General features: G+C 39.6%; 1 protein-coding gene and 1 pseudogene across 1 annotated transcript; one reads left to right on the top strand and one right to left on the bottom strand.

The window, feature by feature from the left end:
• Positions 1-1,046: 1,046 nt before the first annotated feature.
• LOC127101899 (pectin acetylesterase 8-like) lies at positions 1,047-1,823 on the top strand (annotated as a pseudogene).
• Positions 1,824-1,930: 107 nt separating this feature from the next.
• On the bottom strand, positions 1,931-2,946 carry LOC127102100 (26S proteasome regulatory subunit 10B homolog A). Its single transcript, XM_051039516.1, has 3 exons — positions 2,747-2,946; positions 2,580-2,665; positions 1,931-2,488 (listed from the first exon to the last, which is right to left on the bottom strand). The coding sequence occupies exons 1-3, from the start codon at positions 2,877-2,879 to the stop codon at positions 2,219-2,221; spliced, it is 489 nt and encodes a 162-aa protein (XP_050895473.1). The 5' UTR covers positions 2,880-2,946; the 3' UTR covers positions 1,931-2,218.
• Positions 2,947-24,465: the final 21,519 nt, after the last annotated feature.

The following is a 24,465-nucleotide window of genomic DNA, read 5'->3' as shown; positions in this document are numbered from 1 at the left end:
CTTACCATTTGTCTGTCTCCCTGTGGATCATCAGCATTCCCCACATATTGGTCTGTCTAGTAGCACCTCCTGTCAAGGGTCCACCATATCCCTAGCAGGGAAGAAAATTTAAAAAAAAAAAAAAAAAAAAAAATCATCATGTCATATCATGTCATATCATGTCATGTCATATCATGTCATATCATATCATATCATATCATATCATGTCATAGGGATTCAGGATCAAAATCCGGGTCTACTTAATATTTAACCATCTCCCACTATGATCATATGAAGAGTGTCCTGCTTCATATGATCTAGTTGAAGACGCTTAAATAGGGGCAACTGTCATACCCCGATTTTGATCCTGAAATTTTTCCATTTTTTCTTTTATTTTTGCACTTGGCCTAAGGTTCATTTGCATACATTCATCAGTATAAAATGGATTTTAATATCTTGACTCTCTTTTTTATTTTTAATTTGATTTTAATTTTAAATTAAGTTTAATTCCAATTGTCAATTTAATCTTAATTGTTTATTTTTACTAATGATTAAAACTCTAATCAATTTTTATTTCCAAATGAATGTTAGAGTTGATATCCAAGTAATTTTAAATGAATTATAGAATATTTTGTTTTTAATTTGGTTTTTTTGCTGATTTGATTAGTAATTAAATTGATATTCAAACTAATATTGGATTATTCCTAAAAAAATCCACATCCATTTTTATGATCAAAATTCAAAATCCAAAATCCAAAATCCATTTTGTGTCCATAATGCATTTCAAATCGAAACAATACATACGCACATTTCATGACATTCAGTAACATTAAACTTTCAGTTATTTCCGAACTCATTTTCATACATACATTTTCATTCAACATTCAAGCATAACAATGCAAAATCCGCATCCATTGGAACCAAATATCCATTTCCATAAACCAAGTTGCAACTATTCTTATTCTTCACAATCATCTCCATCAAGTTCAAACTACAACTTTAACCATACAATTCATTCTTCTTCTTCCATTCAACCTTCCACCAGTTAAATAACGAAAAGTGCAAATATGGAGCATTTGTTAAGTCTTGTAATATGCACACTGCTGTTAGTAAGGTCAGCTGAGGGGTTTGTTGTGCCAATCGCTTATGTTCAAAGTGCAGCACAAAAAGGGGCTATTTGGTTGGATGGGAGTCCACCGACCTACCACTTTGATAAGGGATTTGATGCCGGAATTGATAACCGTAGAGACACCCCATTAGGATCGTCCAAGAAAATGGATACATCACTTTCCTTTTCGTTTTTCTTTTAATAATAAAAAAAAAGAGTTTTAATCCAGATGTCTACAATTGGAACAAAATCAAGGTTAGGTTTCGTGACGGTTCATCATTTACCAGTTGTGTTAAAGCTGTTGATTCAGCAACCAATTTGCACTACAGAGGAGGAAGAATATTTGTCATTGAGGATTTACAAGCAAAGCGAATCAAAAATGCTAAAAATACAATTCTATCTAGATGTTCTGCCGAAGAATGGACTTCTATTTTACAATGTGATAGCTTTAGAACTTCACTTCCTGCAGCAGCTGAAGTTAAATGCGTCCCAGGTGCCGGTTATCTTATCAATGCAAAAGCGGTCTCTGGAGCACAACACATTGAACAATTCTGCAGCCAAGCCGTTCAAACACATGCCTCAACAAAGAATTTGCCTTCGTCTTGCATCAAGACTTTCGCCTGTGCTGTGTTGCTGTTCGCAAAATGAGGTCGTATATATCAGTACACCTATCTTCATGACATACAACCAACAATTACAACTGAAGTTTTCCAATATTGAGAATTACAACGGTTAGCCAAAACAACGAAAAGGGTTCATCGTATAACAATGATGAGGTTGGACTTGGATGAGTGACAGAAGGTTCTGTTTCTTAATGCCATGAAGAGAAGAAGAGGTTGTGGAATTGAAAGCAGAAAAGAAGACATCATGAGCAACGAATACGATTACCTGTTTAAGTTTCTTATTATCGGTGACTCCTCCGTTAGAAAATCTTGCCTGCTTCTCAAATTCGCCGATGACTCTTATGTTGACAGCTACATTAGCACCATTGGCGTCGATTTTAAAATCAGAACAGTTGAACTTGAAGGCAAAACCTCTTTCCTTCTAACCAATTCCGTGTCCATAAACAAGATAGGTCACTCTATTCTCAAGATCAATCTATCACACCTGCTATGCATGGGTCTTATTTCGTCAGTATGTTATCACAAAGGAGCATGGGATTTTACTGCATGCATTAGAGCAGTTAAACAAAATATCACTGATGGAACAACGGGGCCAGCAGGAGAGGTTGCACTTAAAAAGCCTGCGTTCCAAAGGTTGAAGGTGAGCAAGATATGTCTTTCTTACAGGCTTTCTTAACACCAATTCTGAGATGGACCGACAAACAGCTTGGAGATTACCATCAGCATTGTAGCGTGCACTAGATTCAAGTTGCTTTGCCTCATTCAATTTCTTTACGGCCTAGAAGCAATGTAAAGAGATACAGTAAGGTAGAGCCTTCATAGAGAAATTCATACAAAGGAAAAATTGCTTCCTGAGCAAAAGAGCTTACCTTCATGAAATCTCCGTGGATAACATAGTCCCGCTCTGCACGAATTGCTGACATTCCAACTTCAGTGCACACATTTCGGAGATCAGCTCCATTTAAAACCCTGTCAATTTTGTAACAGATGATACATTATACATTTAGCAAATGTCAGTTATCGTAACCCAAGCTGCCACCCGGACTTACCTCTGCAAGCTTCACAACCGCTTCATAGTCTATTTCACCATGCTTAGCAATTCCAGCAGCATGAATCTTAAGAATTTCCATTCTTGATTGTTCATTTGGCAATGGAATATCAGATCTCATCAGCGAATGTAAAAATCCTAATTCTATTGTGGTCCCGTTTCAGTTGTGTCCCTGGTCCATAACCGATCACACCGAAGCCATTCCTGCATAAAATTTTTTTTGGTCAGGATAAATTGAAAATCCACATTATGGCTACAACAGGGGGTACCAGTCTAAAAGAGGACGTAATGCACCTTCCTCAACCAGTTCATCTGCTCGTCGGTACCGCAGGGAGGTTATCGGCATACTTTTGGTGTTGGATCAGCCTGAAGTTTCGCATTTGATAAAATCACCTGATGCTCTCAAGGCTAAGGTTGCTAAAGCCGTGGATGTCCTGAGAATTATTTCCCAACAAAGCAATAGTCCAACGGATCAACTAGCTTCACTTTCCTTCACCTCCGATCTTCACTGCAGTAAACAAAATAATGACTGAGTCGGTTAAGTTCAGAAGATTACCCAAATTGGAGTTAAGACAAAAGAGATTAGGAAAAGCTAAGTACAGATTACCGTTTCCGGAAAATAGCATCAAACAGGATAACTCGGTTCTGAGCACCAAAAAACACTTCTGGAATTTTTCTTCTTTGAACTTTTGAGTACCGTTTGAAACCCTAAGCTGCAGGGATAAAAGGAAGAGAGCGATTCAGAGAGAGGGAGACGAAAAAATTGAGAGAGAGGCGGCCAAACAGAAAACCCTAAATCAAAAGATATCAATCAAAAGCAAACCTTGTGAAGAGGTGAAGGAGGGAGGCTCGAACCTCATCGTTGCCATCGCCATCACCGGAGGTGAGCTCCTTTTTCTTTTCAGCCACGATTTCTTGCAGAGATTGAGAGCGGTTGAGATTGAGAGTTAGACGAGTTTGAGAGTTTGAGTGAGAGTGTTTGAGAGAGAGCATCGCGAGAGGTGGGGAGCGGCCGAGAGTGAAGTCGAGCGGTGGAGAAGTGAACGAGCTTTGTGAGAGAGACGATTCCTTTTTTTTGTTTTTCTTCCTTTATTTTCTTTTTCCAATTTAGTATTAAATAGAGTAATTAGTTTTAAAAAGAAACATTATTAAAAAGGGATCTTTTAATTTTCCTAGGTACAGCCAATTAATATTTTCATTTCCCATTCTCTTTTTGAAGAAACCAACGGCCAGAGGTTGGGATTTAATTAGGGAACTCTACAGTTTTTTATTATTTAATTTTTTCATTTTAATTCTTTTTATGTTTATCTTAGTTTATACATTTAAGTTAGCATTAAAATATCAGTTAGTTAGTAAGTGGTCTGGTGGAGGGGAGTGGCTTCTAGATCTTTAGTGTAGTGGGTTCGATACTCCTAGGTGTAGTTTTTCTTTCTTTTAATATTTTCTTTTATATTTATGTTTTATTATTATTTCCTTTTTTTATATATTGTTTAATAATATGATTTGTTTTTTTTTCTTTTAATTGCATCATGCATTCGAAACCATTTTTTTAACTTATAAAAATCATACTTTTCTCGATTTAATATCGAGCCCTTTTTCACACCCTTGTAAGTCGATTGCTTTTTTAAGCATCGCCGCCAACCTCACATAGCTTACTCTTGGGCTTTCTTACAATGAGCCGGCTCTCTTGCACTTACACTCATGCATTATTTGTTTGGGTCCGATTTAATTATTTCATGATTTTTTAATCCCCATTTGACAAAATGTACCCCACTCCCCCGATGTGTAATAATCTTGTACTATTTTATTTCTTTATTATTTGGCTATTTAGTTAGCTACTAACACAAGAATAAAATCAACCATTTCAAAAAATACAAAAATATGACTCGATCCAACGTCGAGTATTTTTCTCAATAAACAAATCAATTCATTTCTCTCTCCTATTCTATTCCATTTCTTTCAAACTTCATCAAATGCTTGATTCAACGTCAAGCCATTTTTTCATAATAAAAAACTCAAAAAATATTAATTCATAATTAAGACCTTTTCAATAAAGATGGAAGTGGAACGTGGTGTATACCACGCACTCCTGAGATTAGGATTCGAGATGTATATCTCGCCAATCCTAGCTCTCGCCATCATCCAAGTTTATCCACTTTGTTTTCTTTCAAACACTCATTCAAATTTCTCAAACGTCCATCAATACTTGATCTAGGTCAAGTCATTTTCACAACAAAACTCAAAACACCTAATTCTTACTTAAACACTTTTTCAATAAAGGTGGAAATGGAACATGGTGTATACCATGCACTCCTGAGGTTAAGATTCGAGACGTATGCCTCGCCAATCTTAACTCTCGCCATCGTCTAAAATTGTCAATGTGGTTTCGTCAAACCCTTTCTCAATCAAATCTAAGATACCTAAATCTTATTTAATACTTTTTCAATAAAGGTGGAAATGGAACATGGTGTATACCATGCACTCCTGAGGTTAAGATTCGAGACGTATGCCTCGCCAATCTTAACTCTCGCCATCATCTAAAACTGTCAATGCGGTTTCTTCAAACCCTTTCACAATCAAATTCCAAAATACTTAATTCCTATCTTAATCTCTTTCAATAAAGATGGAAATGGAACATGGTGTATACCATGCACTCCTGAGGCTAGGATTCGAGATGTATATCTCGCTCATCCAAGTCCTCGCCATCACTCAAAATACATCCAACCAATCAAACTTTTTTCTTGCCTCCGTGCGATTAATCAAAAACCTTTTTCATAAACGAAAGGTATCTTGTCTTAAGTGATACAAAACAATGTTTCGGCCACGATTGTTGAGTAGAGATAATGACGCTTTTCCGAATGTAGATTTATAAATCCGTTCGATGTGTGGTATGCGTCCACTCCTTATCTGTTTTGGGTAAAACAATGTTTTCGTCGATTAATACAGGATAGCTTTCGCTAAAATCGACCAACAAACAAACATTTTTCTACCCAGAACTACGTAAGCCTTGATTTCTCTTTTGAGATACGTAGGAGCAGGATTTTTAAATCCTGTCAGGCCCACTAATAAAAAACTTAGGTTTAGTCCTTTGTTAAAAAATCCAAAAACATTCTCTTCTCATCTTTTCTTTCTTTCCCACCTAATAAATCGAAAAGCCTAACATTTCAACTAACATTAACGCACACAACTGACCTAATGGTTCCCGTTGAGTACAACGGACGTGAGGGGTGCTAATACCTTCCCCTTGCGTAAACGACTCCCGAACCCTGATATTGGTTGCGATGACTATATCTTATCCTTTCTTTTGTCTTGGGTTTTATCGATATTTCCCCTTTCCTTTTTAGGAATAAATAAAGTTCGGTGGCGACTCTGTTTAGTCCATCATTGCGAGCGTGCGATTGTGTTTCGCTTTGAAGTCGTATCCCCATTTTTTTCGAGGTGCGACATGAGTGAACACGCTATCAATTAGTAATTACAACGAGATTAACTTATTTTCCAAAGAGATCTAATCAACTGTCATGAGAAGATATGAATGGAGAATAGTGTTAGGGTTTTATGATGTCCAAGCCCAGTCAAATGCTTCTATAAAAAGGACATGGAAAACCTGATTTGAGACACAAGAAATAACGAACGAAATATTGAGAGAGAATAAGGGTTTAAGTCTTGTGTGGTAGTGTGAATTGTAAGCCATTCAATTCATCCATAGATGATTGAATTGGTCTAATTTTTGAGTTGTAATTTGTCATCAAAGCTTTTAAGCATGAGTGTGTGTCTACTTGATTGAAGCTGTTAAGTAAGATCAAGTGTGTGTCTTTGAAGAGTGTCTTCTTTTCATTGTAATTCTTGTTTTATATCACTGGTGTGATTGAGGGGAGTGAGTGGGATCTCATATCTAAGAGTTCTTAGGTAGAAGTCACACGGGTTGAGATTAGGTGAAAAAGACTGTAACTTTTGTTGTTTACTGAGAGTCTTTGAACTTATTCTATTTAGTGGATTTCCTTCATGGCTTGGTAGCCCCCAGACGTAGGTGAGTTTGCATCGAACTGGGTTAACAATTGCTTGTGTCTCTTGCATTACTGTTCTTTATCTTTTATCCTGTTTGTATTATTCAGATATTAGTGTCGTGACATTACCTTCGACATCTCATATCTGATACCAGAATTTCACCTTTGATTCTACTGTTCTTTTCATTCTCCTCTATAACTTCTTCTTTTCCTTTTTGCGAGGTACCTCTAGTAATTGATGAAGGCTAAGCTCATAGGAATTAGGGTTTCAGTGTGAAACCTTAATCTCAGTCTAGTTCAAGCTTTGCTGATGGATTGAAATTTGCAGCAACTGAAGTATTTTCCTTAGGGTTTTTTTGTGTGGTCCTGTTCATCTCAATTATTTATGTTTTTATAGGTTAATATCAGGTCTTAGGTCTTAATTCATATTTGTTTATTTTAGGGAGTTTTTCGTTTGATTGCGATCTAATTAGTTGTAATTTCAATTAAGTTGATTCTATTTAGAAAATAGACTTAGGGTTTTGAATTGTAACATCTTATTGTGATGTATCTGGTCTGAATTTGAATCTAATTTCTGATTCTAAATATATTTGTATTCAAAAATAGAAAGATCTGATTGACTTTGATGCTTTAATCCATTTTGATTCACCACTACGTAGAACTAGGGTTTGAGGACTTTGGGGATGATGGGGATGAAGTCGGGTCATATGTTTGACCCAGTTTAGATGATGGACACAGGTCTTGCCTGACCCAATTAGAATTTGGGGACTTGGGTTACTCGTTTGACCCAATTGGAATGGGTCTGGACCGGTTTCAAACAAATGGAAACAAATCATCCCCATTTTCATTATTAAGCATTAATTTAATTAATCAATCGCCAACTTTCATTATTAAACATTAATTTAATTAACCAATCACCCAACACTACATACAGTGATATTAAGAATCATGTTGGCTAAACACACAAATGAGGAAGGAATAGATTTACTTATGATGTTTCAAGGCTAGATCACGAATCAACCTACTCTGATACCAATTGTAACAACCCGTATAACATATATCTAGAATAATATCAAACAAGTGTTACTATTTGGTATTGACATAATCCTAAGTACCTATTGGTATCATTATATACACATGTCTAAAATAAAACATAAATTGCACATGTCATACAATAAAGCTTAAAAATAAAAATCTAAGAACTAAGTACAATATCTTCATTGTACACAACTCCACAGCGGAAGATCATGATAATCATCATCCCTTAAAACATCAGTACATAGCTTCTCTTGAATTCAACCTGCATGGAATACCTGAAAAATAAAAACAATAATGGGATGAGATAATAATCTGAGTAAGTTCTCCTATCATATGGGTCCACTCGGCACTACAGGGTTTTCTAATCAAATCCTAACTCAAGTCTTCATCTCTCGTTACTTATGTATCATGCAGACAAGATAACTAAGACTCAAGTATCTAAGGATATTCTCAATGTATGGAAACATGTCACTTCAGTGCATTCACTCAACAAATCACTATTCGGATGCATGAAACATCAATCCCCGACCGGACTTACGTCTAAGCCAGGCTCGGTTCATGCATGCTCATTTGATTCAACTTTCACAGTGGATATCGGGTCCTCTATGAGTTCCAAACTCATTTCAAGCAACTGTCACCCGTACGGGACTCTAACCCACTTAGGGTATCTTTCACCATATAGGAATCTAACCCACTTAGGTGTCCACCTTTCCCCCACGTCCGTCGTGGTTGGGGCTCAAACCCAATTAAGGCACAGATCATTGGTGCCACATCCCCACTTACCACTTTACCTAAGCCTTTGAAGTGGTATGTGCACCATCAAAACTGATTCTGAATACGTGATTAATTCACAATAATAAATATGACTTTTTGAGTAACACTCCTCACCAAAATAGGGCTTTTGGAACAAAAGTTCCTCATCAAAAATATCAAACAAATCTCATGATTTCATATCAATTCTCATGGCATCATAACATGATCCCTTATCATTACATAAAAACACACATGTTCCATACAAAGCATATTGATTCGTTTATCAGGTGAATACTTCTCCACAATACACACCTAAGTACCGTTGCATCCAAGCATCATCGCATATTCATTTCCATAACCTAGATTATCTTTCTAAGTTAATAACAAAGTTATTCTCCTAGGTTTCTGTCGTACCTCGGGAAAATGGGGATATGACCTAGCGAAGCGCAATCGCACGCTCACAATGATGGACTGAACAGAGTCGCCAACGACTTTTATTTATTCCTAAAAAGGAAAGGGGAAATATCGATAAAACCCAAGAAAGAACGACAATGATATTGGTCGTCGCACCCAAATCAGGGTTCGAGAGTCGATTACGGAAGGGGAAGGTATTAGCACCCCTCACGTCCATTGTACTCAACGGGAACCGTTAGGTCAGTTGTGCACGTTAATGTTAGTTTGAAATGTTAGGCTTTTCAAGTTATTAGGTGGGAAAGAAAGAATATAAGTGAGGAGAATTTTTTTTTCGATTTTTGACGAAGGACTAAACCTAAGTTTTTTATTAGTGGGCCTGACAAGATTTACAAATCCTGCTCCTACGTATCTCAACAGAGAAATCAAGGCTTACGTAGTTTTGGGTAGAAAAATGTTTGTTTGTTGGTCGATTTTAGTGAAAGCTACTTTGTGTCAAATCGACGAAAAAATTGTTGGACTACCCAAAACAGGTGGAGAAACATTGCCTCGCGTTGCTTTGAAACAAAGTACCTTTCGTTTGAGAAAAGGTTTGAAGGGTCAATCGCACGGCAGCGAGAAAATAAATTGATTGGTTTGATGTGTTTTGAGTAATGGCGAGAATTTGGATGAGCGAGATATCCATCTCGAATCCTAGTCTCAGGAGTGCGTGGTATCCACCACGTTCCATTTCCATCTTATTTTCAAAAGTATTTAATAAGAATTAAGTGTTTTTGAATTTAATTGAGAAAGAGTTTGAAGAAACCGCATTGACAATTTTGGACGATGGCAGGAGCTAAGATAAGCGACGCATCCACCTCGAATCTTAATCTCAGGAGTGCATGGTATCCACCACGTTCCATTTGCATCTTTATTGAAAAGTGTTTAGATAGGAATTAAGTATTTTGAGTTTTGTTGTGAAAATGACTTGACATTGGATCAAGCATTGATGGACGTTTAAGAGAAATTTGAATGGATGTTTGAGAGAAATAAAATAGATAAATTTGGATGATGGCGAGAACTAGGATAGGCGAGACATCCATCTCGAACCCTAGTCTCAGGAGTGCACGGTATCCACCATGTTCCATTTCCATCTTTATTGAAAAGGTCTTAAATATGAATTAATATTTTGAGTTGTTATTATGAAGAATGGCTTGACGTTGGATCGAGCATTTGATGAAGGTTTGAAAGAAATGGAATAGAATGGGAGGAAGAAATGAATTGATTTGTTTATTGAGAAAATACTCGATGTTGGATCGAGTCATTATTTTTGATCTTTTGGGAATGGTTGATTTTATTCTTGTGTTAGTAGCTAACTAAACAGTCAAGAAATAAAGATATAAAATAGTAAAATTATTACATGCCAGGGAGTGGGGGTACATTTTATCGAATGGGGATTCAAAGTAATGAAATAATTAAATCGGACCAATCAATGAATCAACAATGCATGGGTGTAGGAGCAAGGGAACTGTCTCATTATAAGAAGGCCCAAGAGTAAGCCATGTGAAGAAAATAAATAACACAACAAGTTATATTTACAAAACACTCAAAAATTAAATTGAAAGAAACAACATTGGGACGTGCACGGATAAAAATCAGGATGCGAGGATGTGAATCAAAGTCGCATAACGTAATGACAATTGTAAAAATTAACAAAAGTCAGGAAATGAAAATAAAAATAAAAGATTAGGAATATGAGGAGATTAAAAAGAAATATGAAATAGAAATTAAAGTGCTGTGAAAATCAAATATGGCGCACACGGGTATTGAACCTAGGACTAAGAGCTTGCCAAACCATACCTTTTGCCAACTCCGCCGGACAGGCATCCTTGTCATATGGTCTGAAACACTAATATATAACATAAAAAAGATGCACCAAACCTTTTAAATAAAGTACAAAGTTAAAAACAATAGCAAGTTCTTTTAAACAGATTCATCTTAATCCGGAGATCCTTTTTCTTTCCATTTTGAACATCAAAATTTTAACAGAAAGATAACCAAACAAACATACATGGGCGACGAATATAAAGCTAAACCAAATGGAAGCTTCAAGGAAGCTAAAACGGAGAAATGGAAATAGAAACTTGAAAAAGGAAGCTAACCAGTTGCGACGAGATTGACCGACAGATGTAGGTAAGGTTTCGTCTGAACCGGTCTTTGTTCTTCTTGTCCGTTCTTCACCACCAAGAAAAACTAGGGTTTTCTTTTCTCCTTGCTGACGACTTCTTTTTTTAGGGAAGAGTAGCGCCTCTTCTAAAAAATTAGGGTCCTCTGTGAATAGTAATTGCCCCTCTTTATATATGACCAATCTCTTTCCTCTTATGTGTAGTGGAGGCTGTTCGTATGGAGAATGCTTGGAGGTTTCTTGTCGTCACCCCAGCTTGGTGGTCCCTCCCTCAATTCTCTTCATTTCGAAAACTTTACTATTGGTAAGAAAGGTTTCACCACTGTAAACCCACTTAGATGAAAATAGGATGCGTTTTTTACTCTAACTGATTTTGTGTGTTATGTGTTGCAGCAGTCCTGCTTGGAAATTAAATGATGATTTGGCATGGCTTTCACATGACTTTGGTGCGATTCGTTAGGAGGTAAAATGTTGCGGCATTGGCTTTGTTGTGATGTTTGATTTCAATCTGGTCTAGGATTCCCAAGGAATACAAATGATAAGCTTTTTGATCTTTTCAGAATTTTATCAGATATAGCAATTGGCTGGACAGGTTTGTCATCAATGGCTCGAAAAACTTATGGTTGGACCAAGTTTCAATAGCTTTTGGCGTACATTGCAAGCTTGCTTTCATAAGTTAAAACTTGAGTTTCTTCACCTGTTTCAGGTTGCGTTGTAGCAGAAATACTCCAGCCTGAATTTCGGGTTGCGGAGGCTAGAAGAAATGCAGAAATTATCACTAAGAAAACTATTAGGTTACATGGTATCCCTCTGTTAATTGTGAGTGAACAGAGGCCCTATCATGCTTAAGTTCCCATCATTTTGTTCATTATCAAGTTGCAAAAGGTGTGCAATTTCCAACAGCATGCGATCCAGAGCAGCAAATGTTTGGGTAGGCCCACCAAGGGTTGTTCGTAGACGTGTAGAAATATTCTCTCAAGTACAGCCCAGCAGGCACCAGCAATATTATTGATAAAACATATTCTCTCAAGTATACCTTCATCCACTTGTATATCCAACCACGGAAAATTAGCACCAAAATTTCCTGTTTCTTCAGGCTGGTTTAAAATAACATCATTTGACCTCTAGCAACTATGAATGAGGAGATGGATCCAAGAAGAAAGAGGCGACTTCCATCTTTGTGAAATGTAACTTAAGATTGACACTCGGTGTTGTGATTGCAGCTGCGGTGGCATCTGCTTCAGAGCAAATAATTGTGTCCAGTGCATCTTGGTAGTGTTGCCAAACCCGGGATCAACAGGTCTAAATCTCCCATAATCATACAGACCACATGTATATACGGTAGTTGAAAAAATAAGGGCAAGTAGTCTCACATATGCATCTTGTATCTCTGTTGATGGATCCCCAAGTTTCTCCAATATCACTTCAGCTAAGGGATATAAGCATACCGGGTGTAAAAGCTTTGCTTGTACAAACATCTCCAAAGTTATTGCAACATTTGATCTTACTTCTGGTTTCCTCTCAAAAGTACCACTTAAAAGTGAGAAAACCAAGCTCATGACTACACCAGCATTTCCGGATGCTTCATAAGAGAAGCCTTTTGTGCTTGAGATCTTATTAACATTCTCACACAACTTTTGTCCCCAGTCAAGAGCTAGTATTTTGATTGAGACCTGAGATTATGCAAATGAGCGCGAAGCACTTCAGGCTATGCATGATTTGGATTTTGCTTATATGCATGATGTATGAATGATCATGATATGAAAATGCTAACAATATGCAGACTGGAGATTAAAGAAGGCTTTATGGAGGTACTGAATCCTCAACACCAATAACTCAACCGAAGGAGTGAGTGAATGCCCCGAAGGAGGATCTACCAAGCTGAACAGTCACAACTGGCCCAGTAATCCTTTTAGAGAATGATAACTTTAAGCTCTATGGAGATATATGTTGATCATCCAAGGGAAGTCTTGCAACTTGAGACTTACGGGGAAAGACGAAAGATTTCCTTTTAATATTTCCACATGTCAAAGCAAAATTGTGTTTTTCAATATGTTAAAAAATTCTTTGAGTTCAAAATTCATTATTAACAAATAAATGACATTTTGCATAACAAAGAAAATCAGAGAAAAACAGCAAACGATAGAATTTGATAGGCAAACTTGTATTTATTCAAGAATGGTAGCACACAAATGGTGTAGCTCCATGGAATGTTACAAATTTGAAAATGGCAATAGGGAAAGGTTTACATGGAATCGCAATGACTACTACTATCCCTAATAACAATGACTCCACGAGACCTCGCTTCTGAAGGGAGTAACTGGATTGATCTTCCATTTTGGCTCTTCTGTGTTGATCAGTGACAAACTGATGCAGTCTATGCCTCTTGTCCCTAATTTTTGCCTGGATCGCCCTTTCGGGTTTTCAATCCACCGGGACGCTCTTTTTTTTTGCCTAAGTCGCCCTTTCAGGTTTCAACTTAGCGAGCTACCATTTTTTATTATCCCTAACTTTTGCCTGGACCGTCCTTTCGGGTTCTCAGTCCACCAGGATTCGTTAGGCATAGTATCTTTTAACTGCATCAGAGTTCACAGGGTGAATGAGCTCTTCGCCATCCATAGTTGTGAGAAATAGAGCACCTCCAGAATATGCTCTCTTTACAACATATGGGCCTTCATAATTTGGAGTCCACTTCCCACGTGAATCTTTGTGTATTGGCAAGATCTTCTTGAGCACGAGATCTCCTTCCTTGAACTCTCGAGGACGGACTTTTTTTCAAATGCTTTCTTGATTCGTTGCTGGTATAATTGTCCATGGCACAGTGCGGTCATACGCTTCTCATCAATGAGGTTAAGTTGATCATAGTTGTTCTGGATCCATTCATCTTCGTCTAGCTTGGCCTCCATCAATATTCTCATTGATGTATCTCTACTTCGACTGGGAGGATTGCTTCCATCCCATACACCAAGGAGAATGGGGTTTCCCCTGTTGAAGTGCGGACTGAGGTCTGGTATATATGCAAAGCAAAGGGTAGCATCTCGTGCCAATCCTTATAAGTTTTCACTATCTTTTGCAGGATCTTCTTGATACTTTTGTTGGCAGCTTCAACAGCACCATTCATCTTTGGATGATATGGAGAAGAATTATGGTGGTCAATCTTGAAACTCTCACATAATTCTGTCACTGTCTTGTTCTTCAAGTTTGAACCATTATCTGTGATGATCTTGCTTAGGATTACATAGCGGCAGATAATCTCCTTCTTGATAAAGCGAGCAACCACATGTCTTGTCACATTGGTGTAGGAAGCAGCCTCTACCCATTTAGTAAAGTAATCAATGGCAACTAGGATGAAGCGGTGACCATTGGAAGCCTTAGGCTCTATAGCACCAATCATGTCGATGCCCCACATTGAGAAAGGCCAAGGTGATGTCAAAATATTCAACAGTGTTGGCGGTACATGCACCTTATCAACATAAATTTGGCATTTATGACATTTTCCGGCATAGCTGAAACAATCGGATTCCATGGTCAACCAGTAATAGCCAGCTCTCAAAATCTTCTTGATCAACAGGTCTGCTTTGTGTCTATCCACACATCTGCGCAGAACCATGTCATGGTTTCTCTTGTAAAGCACATCATTACTCAAAAAGAATTTGGACGATAACCTCCTCAAAGTTTTCTTATCCAGCAATGTAGCATCTTCTGGATACTCTTGACTTAAAATATATCGCTTGATGTCATGAAACCATGGTTTACCGTCAGTTTCTTCTTCAATCAATTGACAGTAATCAGGCTCATCTCTTCGCTCGATTCGAATAAGTGGAGCTTCATTATGGAATCTGACTTGGTACATTGATGCTAATGTTGCCAAAACGTCAGCCACTTGATTTTCTACTCTTGGGATGTGATGGAAAGTGATATCATCAAAGTATTCTATGATCTTCACAACATGAGCATGATACGGGATCAACTTCGTATCACGAGTCTCCCATTCACCTTTGACCTGATAGATCACTAAGGCTGAATCTCCATACACCTCAAGGATCTTGATTCGGATATCAATTGCGGCTTCAAGACCAAGGATACAAGCTTTATATTCAGCGATATTATTCATACAATCAAAGCACAACCTTATTGTGAAAGGAGTGAAGCCACCATTTGGATTCATCAAAACAGCTCCCACACCATGACCACTGTAATTGGAAGAACCATCGTATGCGAGCTTCCATCGAGGTCCTGGTTCTGGTCCTTCATCTGGGCCCGGGATCTCACAATCCTTTATCACCATTATATCCTTATCGGGGAAATCGAACTTCAATGGATGATAGTCTTTAACCGGTTGGTGAGCAAGATACTCTGCTAAAACACTTCCCTTAATTGCTTTCTGGGTTACGTATTGGATGTCGTACTCTGACAAGAGCATCTGCCAACGGGCAAGTCTTCCAGTCAAGGCAGGTTTCTCAAAGATGTACTTTATTGGATCCATCTTCGAGAATTACAAAGTAGTATGGCAAATCATGTACTTCCTCAAACAACGAGCGACCCATGCTAACGCGTAACAAGTTTTCTCCAAAAGCGGATATCGACTTTCACAATTAGTAAACTTTTTACTCAGATAGTAAATAGCATGTTCTTTCCGACCAGTTTCATCATGTTTCCCCAGCACGCATCCCGTTGACCCTTCAAGCACAGTCATATACATGATTAATGGCTTTCCTGGGACGGGTGGAATTAAAATAGGAGGCTCTTGCAAGTTTTGACGAATCTTCTCAAAAGCACTTTGACAATCAGAATTCCATTCGACAGCTTGATCTTTTCAAAGCAATTTGAAGATAGGCTCACACGTGGCTGTCATGTGTGAGATAAACCTGAAGATGTAATTCAAACGTCCAAGGAAACCTCTAACCACTCGCTCGGTGCGTGGAGCCGGCATTTCTTGTATAGCTCGTACCTTGTCAGGGTCCACCTCAATTCCTCGTTGACTAACGATGAAACCAAGCGACTTCCCTGAACGGACCCCAAATGTGCATTTTGCAGGGTTTAATTGTAATATAAACTTTATGAGGCATTCAAATAGCTTCTTCAGATGGCTCATATGATGTTCTTCATTCTGAGGTTTAGCGATCATGTCGTCAACATAGACCTCTATCTCCTTGTGCATCATATCATGGAAAAGAGCGATCATGTCGTCAACATAGACCTCTATCTCAACATAGCTCTTTGGTAAGTTGCCCCAACATTTTTGACACCGAAAGGCATTACCTTGTAGCAAAAAGTGCCCCAAGGGGTAATAAAAGTGGTCTTCTCCATGTCATCTAGAGCCATCTTGATTTGATTGTATCCCGAAAAACCATCCATAAAGAAGAATACAGCAAAACTTGCAGTGTTTTCTACCAGAGTATCAATGTGTGGTAGAGGGAAATCGTCCTTTGGGCTAGCTTTGTTCAGATCCCTATAGTCAACACACATCCTCACCTTGCCATCTTTTTTAGGCACAGGCACAATATTAGCTACCCATTGTGGGTACTTCGCCACTGCGAGAAAACCAGCGTCAAATTGTCATTTGACTTCTTCACGGATCTTCAAAGCCATATCTGGTCTCGTTCTTCGGAGTTTCTGTTTTACTGGCGGGCAGTCTGGCTGAAGCAGAAGCTTGTTCTCTACGATGTCGATGTCTAGACCTGGCATATCCTGGTATGACCATGCGAATACATCCACATATTCTTGTAGCAGCTTAACCAATCTCTCTTTGACGCTTGCTTCAAGTGTGGTGCCAATTTTGACTTCTTTCTTCTCTTCCTCTGTGCCAAGGTTGATTGTTTCCATTGGTTCTTCATGTGGTTGAAGGGCTTTGGACTCGTTCTCGAGCAGCCTTTCCAATTCGTTGGGGATGTAACAATCTTCTTCACCCTCCTCTTCCGCTTGGTAGATAGGGGAGTCAAAGTTATGAGCGGTAGTAAAGTCATTGGATTCAACGGGGTTATCATTTATTCTGCATGTTTGAATGATTGATTTCTTTTAGAAAAGTAAAAATAAAAGATGCATAAATGAAAAGTTTTTTGTTTTTGAAAAGATTTCCATTTTCTTAAGAGAAAGCAAAATAAATGAATAATAAGAATTTAACAAAATGTCTTTCATTCATTGATAATGATTATTTGAAAATGAAAAGGGGCCCTACAAGATGATCCATTAGCCTTGGGAAGAGCTAAGGATTTGAAAGGAAAAATACAACAATTATTACTTTGACAAAGGAAAAATTTTGGGGATCTCAACCGCCTTCCAGTTGTTTAAAGTTGTCTCACACTGGTAAACCAAACATGGCTCATCTTCATTTTCGGTGCTATCTTCAATTGCATTGACCTGATCTCCATGGATGAATCCTGTGCTAAGGAATACTTCTCGGATGCTTCGGGTGTTGTCCTTTGCAGGGACTCGGGCTCCTTTCGCATCGAAAGGCACATATCCCAGACCAAAGCGATCATGCTTCTCACGAATATCAATAAGCTGACCCCAACCTACAGGGTTTCCTCCTTCAATGCTAGACTTTACGCTTTTCAGAGAAGCGAAAGTCGAACAAGTTTTCCCAACCGGGTCCTTCATCTCCATGAAAACGGCGTTGGCTATTTCAAGAGCTTGGAAAGAAGTTTCCAAAGCGTCCTCATCAGCCTCGATATATCTGAAGGATGGAAGGTGACTGACCACCAAGTCCTCCTCCCCAGAGATAATAATCAGTTGATTGTCTATCATAAACTTCATTTTCTGGTGTAAAATGGAGGTGACTGCCCCTGCAGCATGAATCCAAGGACGTCCCAGCAAGCAGCTATATGCTGGATTAATATCCATGACATGGAAATTAATCGGGAATACATGAGGACCAATTAATATGGGCAATTCAACCTCTCCAATCACGGTTCTCCTGGAACCATCAAAACCTTTCACTATCAGGGCACTAGGCTTCATAGCTGGTTCCAGTATCAACCAAAACTCTCGCCAAGGCATCATCTTTGCATTTTACCGAGATATGGAGAGCATGATTGTGATTTTGTCCATCCTCAGGTAATTCCTCTCCACTGAAGCTCAAAGTATTGCAGGCTGTGATATTCGCAACTACTCCATCAAATTGGTCTACTGTTATGCTTTGTGTTACATGAGCTTGAACAAGCACCTTCAACAAAGCCTCCCTATGGGCTTGGGAGTTCAATAGCAGAGACAGAATAAAGATCTTAGACGGTGTTTGATGCAACTGGTCCACAACCTTGTAGTCACTTCTCTTGATCAACTTCAAGAAATCAACAGCATCTTCAGATTGGACCACTTCGGGTTCTTTAGTGGGAGCTGTGACTGTAGATTCCTTGGCGGGCCCTTGAGGAGTCACATTGAATTCGGGCGTATAGAATCGACCACTACGGGTCATTCTGCTCATTCCTGCAATATTGGTGACATCCTCACTCACAACTTCTGTCCCTTCGACGTCTGCATTTCCTTTAACAACCTTATCCACAGCGGTAATCTCATATTTCCAAGGCACAACCTTGGTGCTCTCGTATGGAACTGGCATGGGCATACATATTTCAACATGCGACGACTTACTATTTGCCGGAACCACTCCACCACTGTAATATGGGATCTCAACTGGTTTGGGTAAATTGAAGCAAGGTTCAATTACCAACACGTCTTCGTTCTTCGTAGCACTGGATATCTGAAGAACTCCTTTATCCATCAAATCTTGAATGTTGTCTCGTACCACCTGACACCCCTTTGGGTATGTGGCACACTCTTCACAATTTTCATGATTTACATTAACCAGGCCAGCTTCCACCAATCGGGCATGGAATGCTGCCAAAGGAGTCTTAACATCATCCACCTTATCAAACGTAACACCAACATCAGCATCTTCAATGGCGTTTACCGCAGGATCTCCATGGAAGGAAGAGTATTGTTCTTCACATTCGGTCCCATGTCCTTAAAAGACAAGATCTTGCTCTCCATCAGTTCATGAACCCTATGCTTCACAGCATAACAACCCTCTAGGTCATGCCCGGGGGCACCTTCATGGAAAGGACATTGTGCATTAGGGTTGTACCATGGAGGCAGACGATCAGGTAGAGGTCTCATAGGTCTGGGAACCACCAAACCCTTTTGCAACAAGGAGGGATAAAGCTCAGTGTACGACATTGGGATTGGATTGAAGGTCGCCCTATCCCCTTACCTCCTATTCTGGTTTTGAGCATTTTGCCTTGGCGCTTGAGCTCTCGGCTGTTGATAAACAGGAGCTGCTGGTGCTTGTTGATAAGTTGGAGGGGCCGAAACACGTTGTTGAACTGGAGATGGTCGATAAACTGGAGGCACTTGATAAGCCTGAGCTGGCTATTGATTGAACGCAGGCGTCACAACAGCCACGTATGGTTGCGGAGCATACTGGATGGGATACATGGGCTGCTAATAGGGAAATGGTTGTTGAACATACTGTTGAGGTGAGTATTGTTGTGGTCTCCTTCTCGGAGGAGCTCTTCCTTGACCAACAGTCACATCATTTGTTTCCCCTTCCTTCTTTCTGGGAAACCCTCCAGAGAACTTCTTTTGATTAGCATTTGAAGTTCCAGTTACAGCTGTCAGTTTGCCATTTCTTACACCATATTCAACGCGAGCTCCTATAGCCACAAGCTCGGAGAATCCCAGGGAAGCACTTCCAACCATCTTCTCATAGAATTGGGGTTGGATAGTGTCAATAAACAGCTCAGCCAATTCCTTCTCAGCTAGAGGTGGTTCAACTTGAGAAGCCAACTCCCTCCATCTCTGAGCATATTCCTTGAAGGACTCCTTGTCATGCTGGAACATGCTTTGCAACTGTCTTTTGTCAGGCGCCATGTCCATGTTATATTTGTAATGTTTTATGAATGCGTATGACAGGTCTTGGAAACACCTGATCCTATTCTGATCCAGACTTAGATACCATTTGGAAGGAGCCCCGCTCAAGCTATCTTGAAAATAATGGATCATCAGCTTGTCGTCCTCCACGTGTGCAGCCATTTTTCGATAATACATGATGAGATGGCTCTTTGGACAAGTATGCCCCTTGTATTTATCGAAGTCTGGAGTTTTGAATTTGGCCGGAATCACCAACCCAAATACGAGGCACATTTCTTTGGTAGCAGATCCAAAGACATGGTCTCCTTCTAAATCTCGGAATTTCTTCTCATCGAGCTGCATGTTCTCCTTTACTTCTCTGAAATCCTAAAACCTTGTCACCAGCAACTGTTGAGTCGACAATCTGATACATATGGTTTTGATCTTCATAGTGAGGAATATGCCTAACATAGGCAGCTGGTGGAACCACAGTATGGATGACTGGACGTGCGTCGGTGTAAATCGATAATGGCACGACTTGTTGGACAGATTGCCCCATGTCGTGCACTACCTCCGCTCGGGGGACGAAGTCATAGGGTAGCCCGTATGGAGGAAGGGTTGAGGGTAATGTCCTCAGAGGTTGGACTTCCACTACTGGGCCCGTGGTCTCTGAAATCACGGTCGCTTGCGGAACCTCAAACCTGAAGGCTAAAGCTTGCAGCATTTCTCGCATATGGGACATGCCTCCCTTGATTTCGTCTAGTTCAGCTCTAACTCGGGCGCTCTTTTTCTCTTGTTCAACCATTCTCTGTCTTGCTCGGGCGCGAGTATATTACTGGTGTTGAAAATTCAGCGTGAAACTGGAGGAAGAAAGGGAAGAGTGAGACTCTATTTTGAAAATGTATGAATGCATGTATGGATGCATCTTGTTTTCAAAAACTCTTGGTTAGTTTCAGTCATTCATTTCAAAAATTCCACAACACTTGTTCGCAAATATTTAAAATAATAATGAAATGAAACACAATAAATCTCAAAAGTGATTTTTTCCATTAATCTCATAGCAAAATTCAAATATAAACAACGTGCTTATGGCTTATGGGCTTTCCAAACCGTAGCAAAGTCGGTAGTCAACCCTTCCAACATCGCCTTACAAAATTTAATAAAATTAAAGACTTGATGCGGGGTGTTCTCTGGACACATGTGTAAGGGCAAACTGTCATACAACATACGATCATAGGTTTCGATGATGACAAATGACCACCATGGATTAATCGGCATTGTCGATTCCACCTCTACAAAACAAATGCAACATATCACCTATCATATCCTTTTCTATGCTCATCTAAATTTCTATATTTCATACAACATATGTAGATAAAATGTGGTCATGACAAAATGCATGAAAACCACAAAAATCTGAATTTTTGCAGATTTGCTGGGCTTGAGTCGACCATAGGTGAGCGCATAACATAGTGTAGTTGGTCACGGGTCAGCGCATGGAGGCTTTGAGTCGACCGCAAGGGTCAGCGCATGAGCCACGGGTCAGCGCATAACACAGACCAGTTGGTGACTGGTCAGCGCATGATGGCTTTTAGTCGACCACAGGTCGGCGCATGGCATAGTGCAGTTGGCCACGGGTCAGCGCATGGAAGACTTGAGTCGACCATAGGGTCGGCGCATGAAACTTTCATTTTCCCACGGGTCAGCGCACGCCGACCTATGGTCGACCGCTCGTGCGTAAACTCAGTTTTCTGAATATTTTCCACTGTTTGAAAAGCTGTTATTTTTGGTTGGTAAGTTGGTTACTATATATAGAAGTTTAATTACTTGTTTCAACTAACATTTGTCAATTTGAATTCAAGTGTTCAAGGAAACAAGAAAGAGTGAAAAAAGTGTCCAAGATTCATCATCTTCATCTTCAACATTTCATAACACATCAACTACACACAACCATTTTTGGTGTGCTTCGTGATCGGTTAAAGGTGATAAGGTTCGAAGCTGAGATTGGAGAATCCGGTTCGGGTTGAAGCTTGTGGCAGGTTCTTTCTTGAATAAAACCGTTAGGGTTTTGTCCTCCAATACCGGTTTGTGTTTGGGGGTTTTTGGACGAATTGCTTCATCAATATTCAGCTGAGCGAAGGTGATTGAGAAGAGGAAGTCTTCATCAGTCTAGTAGCGGATTCAGTGATATTGAAGGGAAGGATTCGGGTTCGATTCGTTGTGTTTGAGATCAGCCGGGCCGAGGGCTTGAAGAACGGAAGATTCTTAAACAAAGGGGCTGGAATCGAAGGTCTAGCAACAACGATCGAAGGTCGTGATTCATCTTGAATCAAGGAGCAAGGATAGGAAGCATCATTCAACACATTGGGAGTTTTGTTGTTTACTTGCTTTGCAATCCTTGTATAAACGGTTAAATTTGACAGGTGATATCTAATTAAATCATCTCAATTCTAAGTTTAGAATTGAGGGCAGACGTACCCCGAAGCGAGGACGGCGGGGGAACTGCCTCATCAAATCTCTGTCTTCTTTGATTTTCTACATAAGTGTTTTTCAGCTTAAAAATTAAGTGATTTTAGTTTAAGCAATTTTACCAAACATTGATATAAGTTGAGTAAGAGATTAAAACTTTGTTTTTGTATCCAAAGTACAATAGTATATTGTACTAGATTAATTTGAATTACTTACTCAACACAAATATCACTTGGAGTGTTTATGCACGCCAAGTGTTTGAAAATTTGCCTAAACCAAAGTTGTCTTAAGCTTGCATCTTGTTTAATTTGGTATTTGGATCATTGGAACTAGAAATCCTAGTAAGTGAAACATATCATTGATTGTGGAATTGGTGTAGTGATTTGCATTTCACTTTATCTCTAATCCATTAGCTTAACGCATATCCGGTTTTCCAATAACGGTTCGTTTTAGACTAAAATTTTCCTCGGCCGCTTCCGCACTTAAAACAATTTTTCAAAACCAATTTTAAATTGGTAGCGCCGACTCAAGTTTCTAATTGGGATCTATTCAACCCCCCCTTCTAGATCCGTGCCATAGTCTAACAACATGCACCAATCAGCTTCTTGCAGTTTCTCAGGTAGCTCTCGCATGACGGAATTCGCAAATCTGGACAGCCTCATAAATTTGCCCTTCCACTCAGTGTAAAGGCCTTGGAGGTCTTGAATGATGCGCAAGTCTTCAGCCTTGGTCACCTCTATGTCCCTATAGAGGTTTCTCCAATATCTGCATTCACCTAGCAACATCATATAGGCAACATCCTGATCCCCACCTTCAAGTGCCTGGATTCTAGCATCTGCTCGTTCCAAATGATATTTCAGCCGTGTGCAAACTCTTTCTGACTCTTCAATCTTCAGCTTCCCACGTTCCAGAGTATCCTTGTATTTCTGAATGGTATTCTCCAGTTCACGAGTATGAATCTCGGAAATCAGTCGTGCTTCCCTTTTCATTTCAAAGGTGAATTCCAGAGTCTTGTTGAGTTTTTGAATCCGGAGTAAAGCTCTATCCAACTCCTCCTCCTTTGACTTGAACACAAATTTAGTGTTGTAGAGTGCTTGTCCGAATTTTTCTCTCCTTGCTTCAGACTCCCTAGCTCTTTTGTTGGAGATTTCGAGCTCTTTGTCCTTCTTTTGTTGACCGTCTTTCAAATTCCCATTCTCCATCGAGACTCGGCCGAGCTTAATTCTCAAATCAGCATTCTCCAACTCCAACTCCTTGATACGGGCATTGAGCTTCTCCACGTCTTCAGGTAATATGGGTTTTGGCTCAGGAGCCAATGGATAGACAGAAGGATCAAATGGAAAAAGGAGTTTAACCATCTGAACCCTCTCTCTAACCCAACAAGTATAAGGCTCTTGAGCGATGACATTTCTTCTACCCAACTCCTTACCCTTTCTGATAACTGCTTGCCAAGACCTCTTGATCTTTTTCACCATGGGATGAATCTGCTTCAGCACTGTGTAAGATGAAAGGCTCTAAAGCTTCAGCTTTTAGAGGGTCATTCATATGGTAACCATGCTGTCTCAGAGATAACACGGGGTTATAGTTGTGCAACCCTTGGTTCCTATCAAAGGCACATTGGGGGAAGTCTCCAATGATGACAATAACATCCTCAGTTTCCCAATCCCTGATATACCACTTAACATGATTGGAGGTGAGGGAAGCTTACTTCTGGGAAGGCTTGAGTTCCTTTGAGACAAAAGGGCCTTCTTCGGGCATATGGGATCTAAACCAGGCATGCAAAAGCTGCACACAACATAAGATGGTTCCTCCCTTCTTCTCATGGCAATCGTGGAGAGCGTAGTGGAGGTCTGCCAGGAGGAACAATACAGGGTTACCAGAGAGGAAGATTCTCACCGCCAGGTGGTCCACAAAATGGTCAATATTTGGGAAGAGAACTATCCCATATACTAACACGGCTAACACAACATAGAAGGCTTCCCAATTCCCGTCTTTTTCCATCTTCTTAGCTTAATCTTCCA

Source organism: Lathyrus oleraceus, chromosome 7 (genome assembly GCF_024323335.1).
Source record: "Lathyrus oleraceus cultivar Zhongwan6 chromosome 7, CAAS_Psat_ZW6_1.0, whole genome shotgun sequence".
Lineage (NCBI taxonomy): Eukaryota > Viridiplantae > Streptophyta > Magnoliopsida > Fabales > Fabaceae > Lathyrus > Lathyrus oleraceus.
The sequence above is the reverse complement of the archived record's forward strand: the minus strand, read 5'-3'. Positions and strand labels throughout refer to the sequence as shown.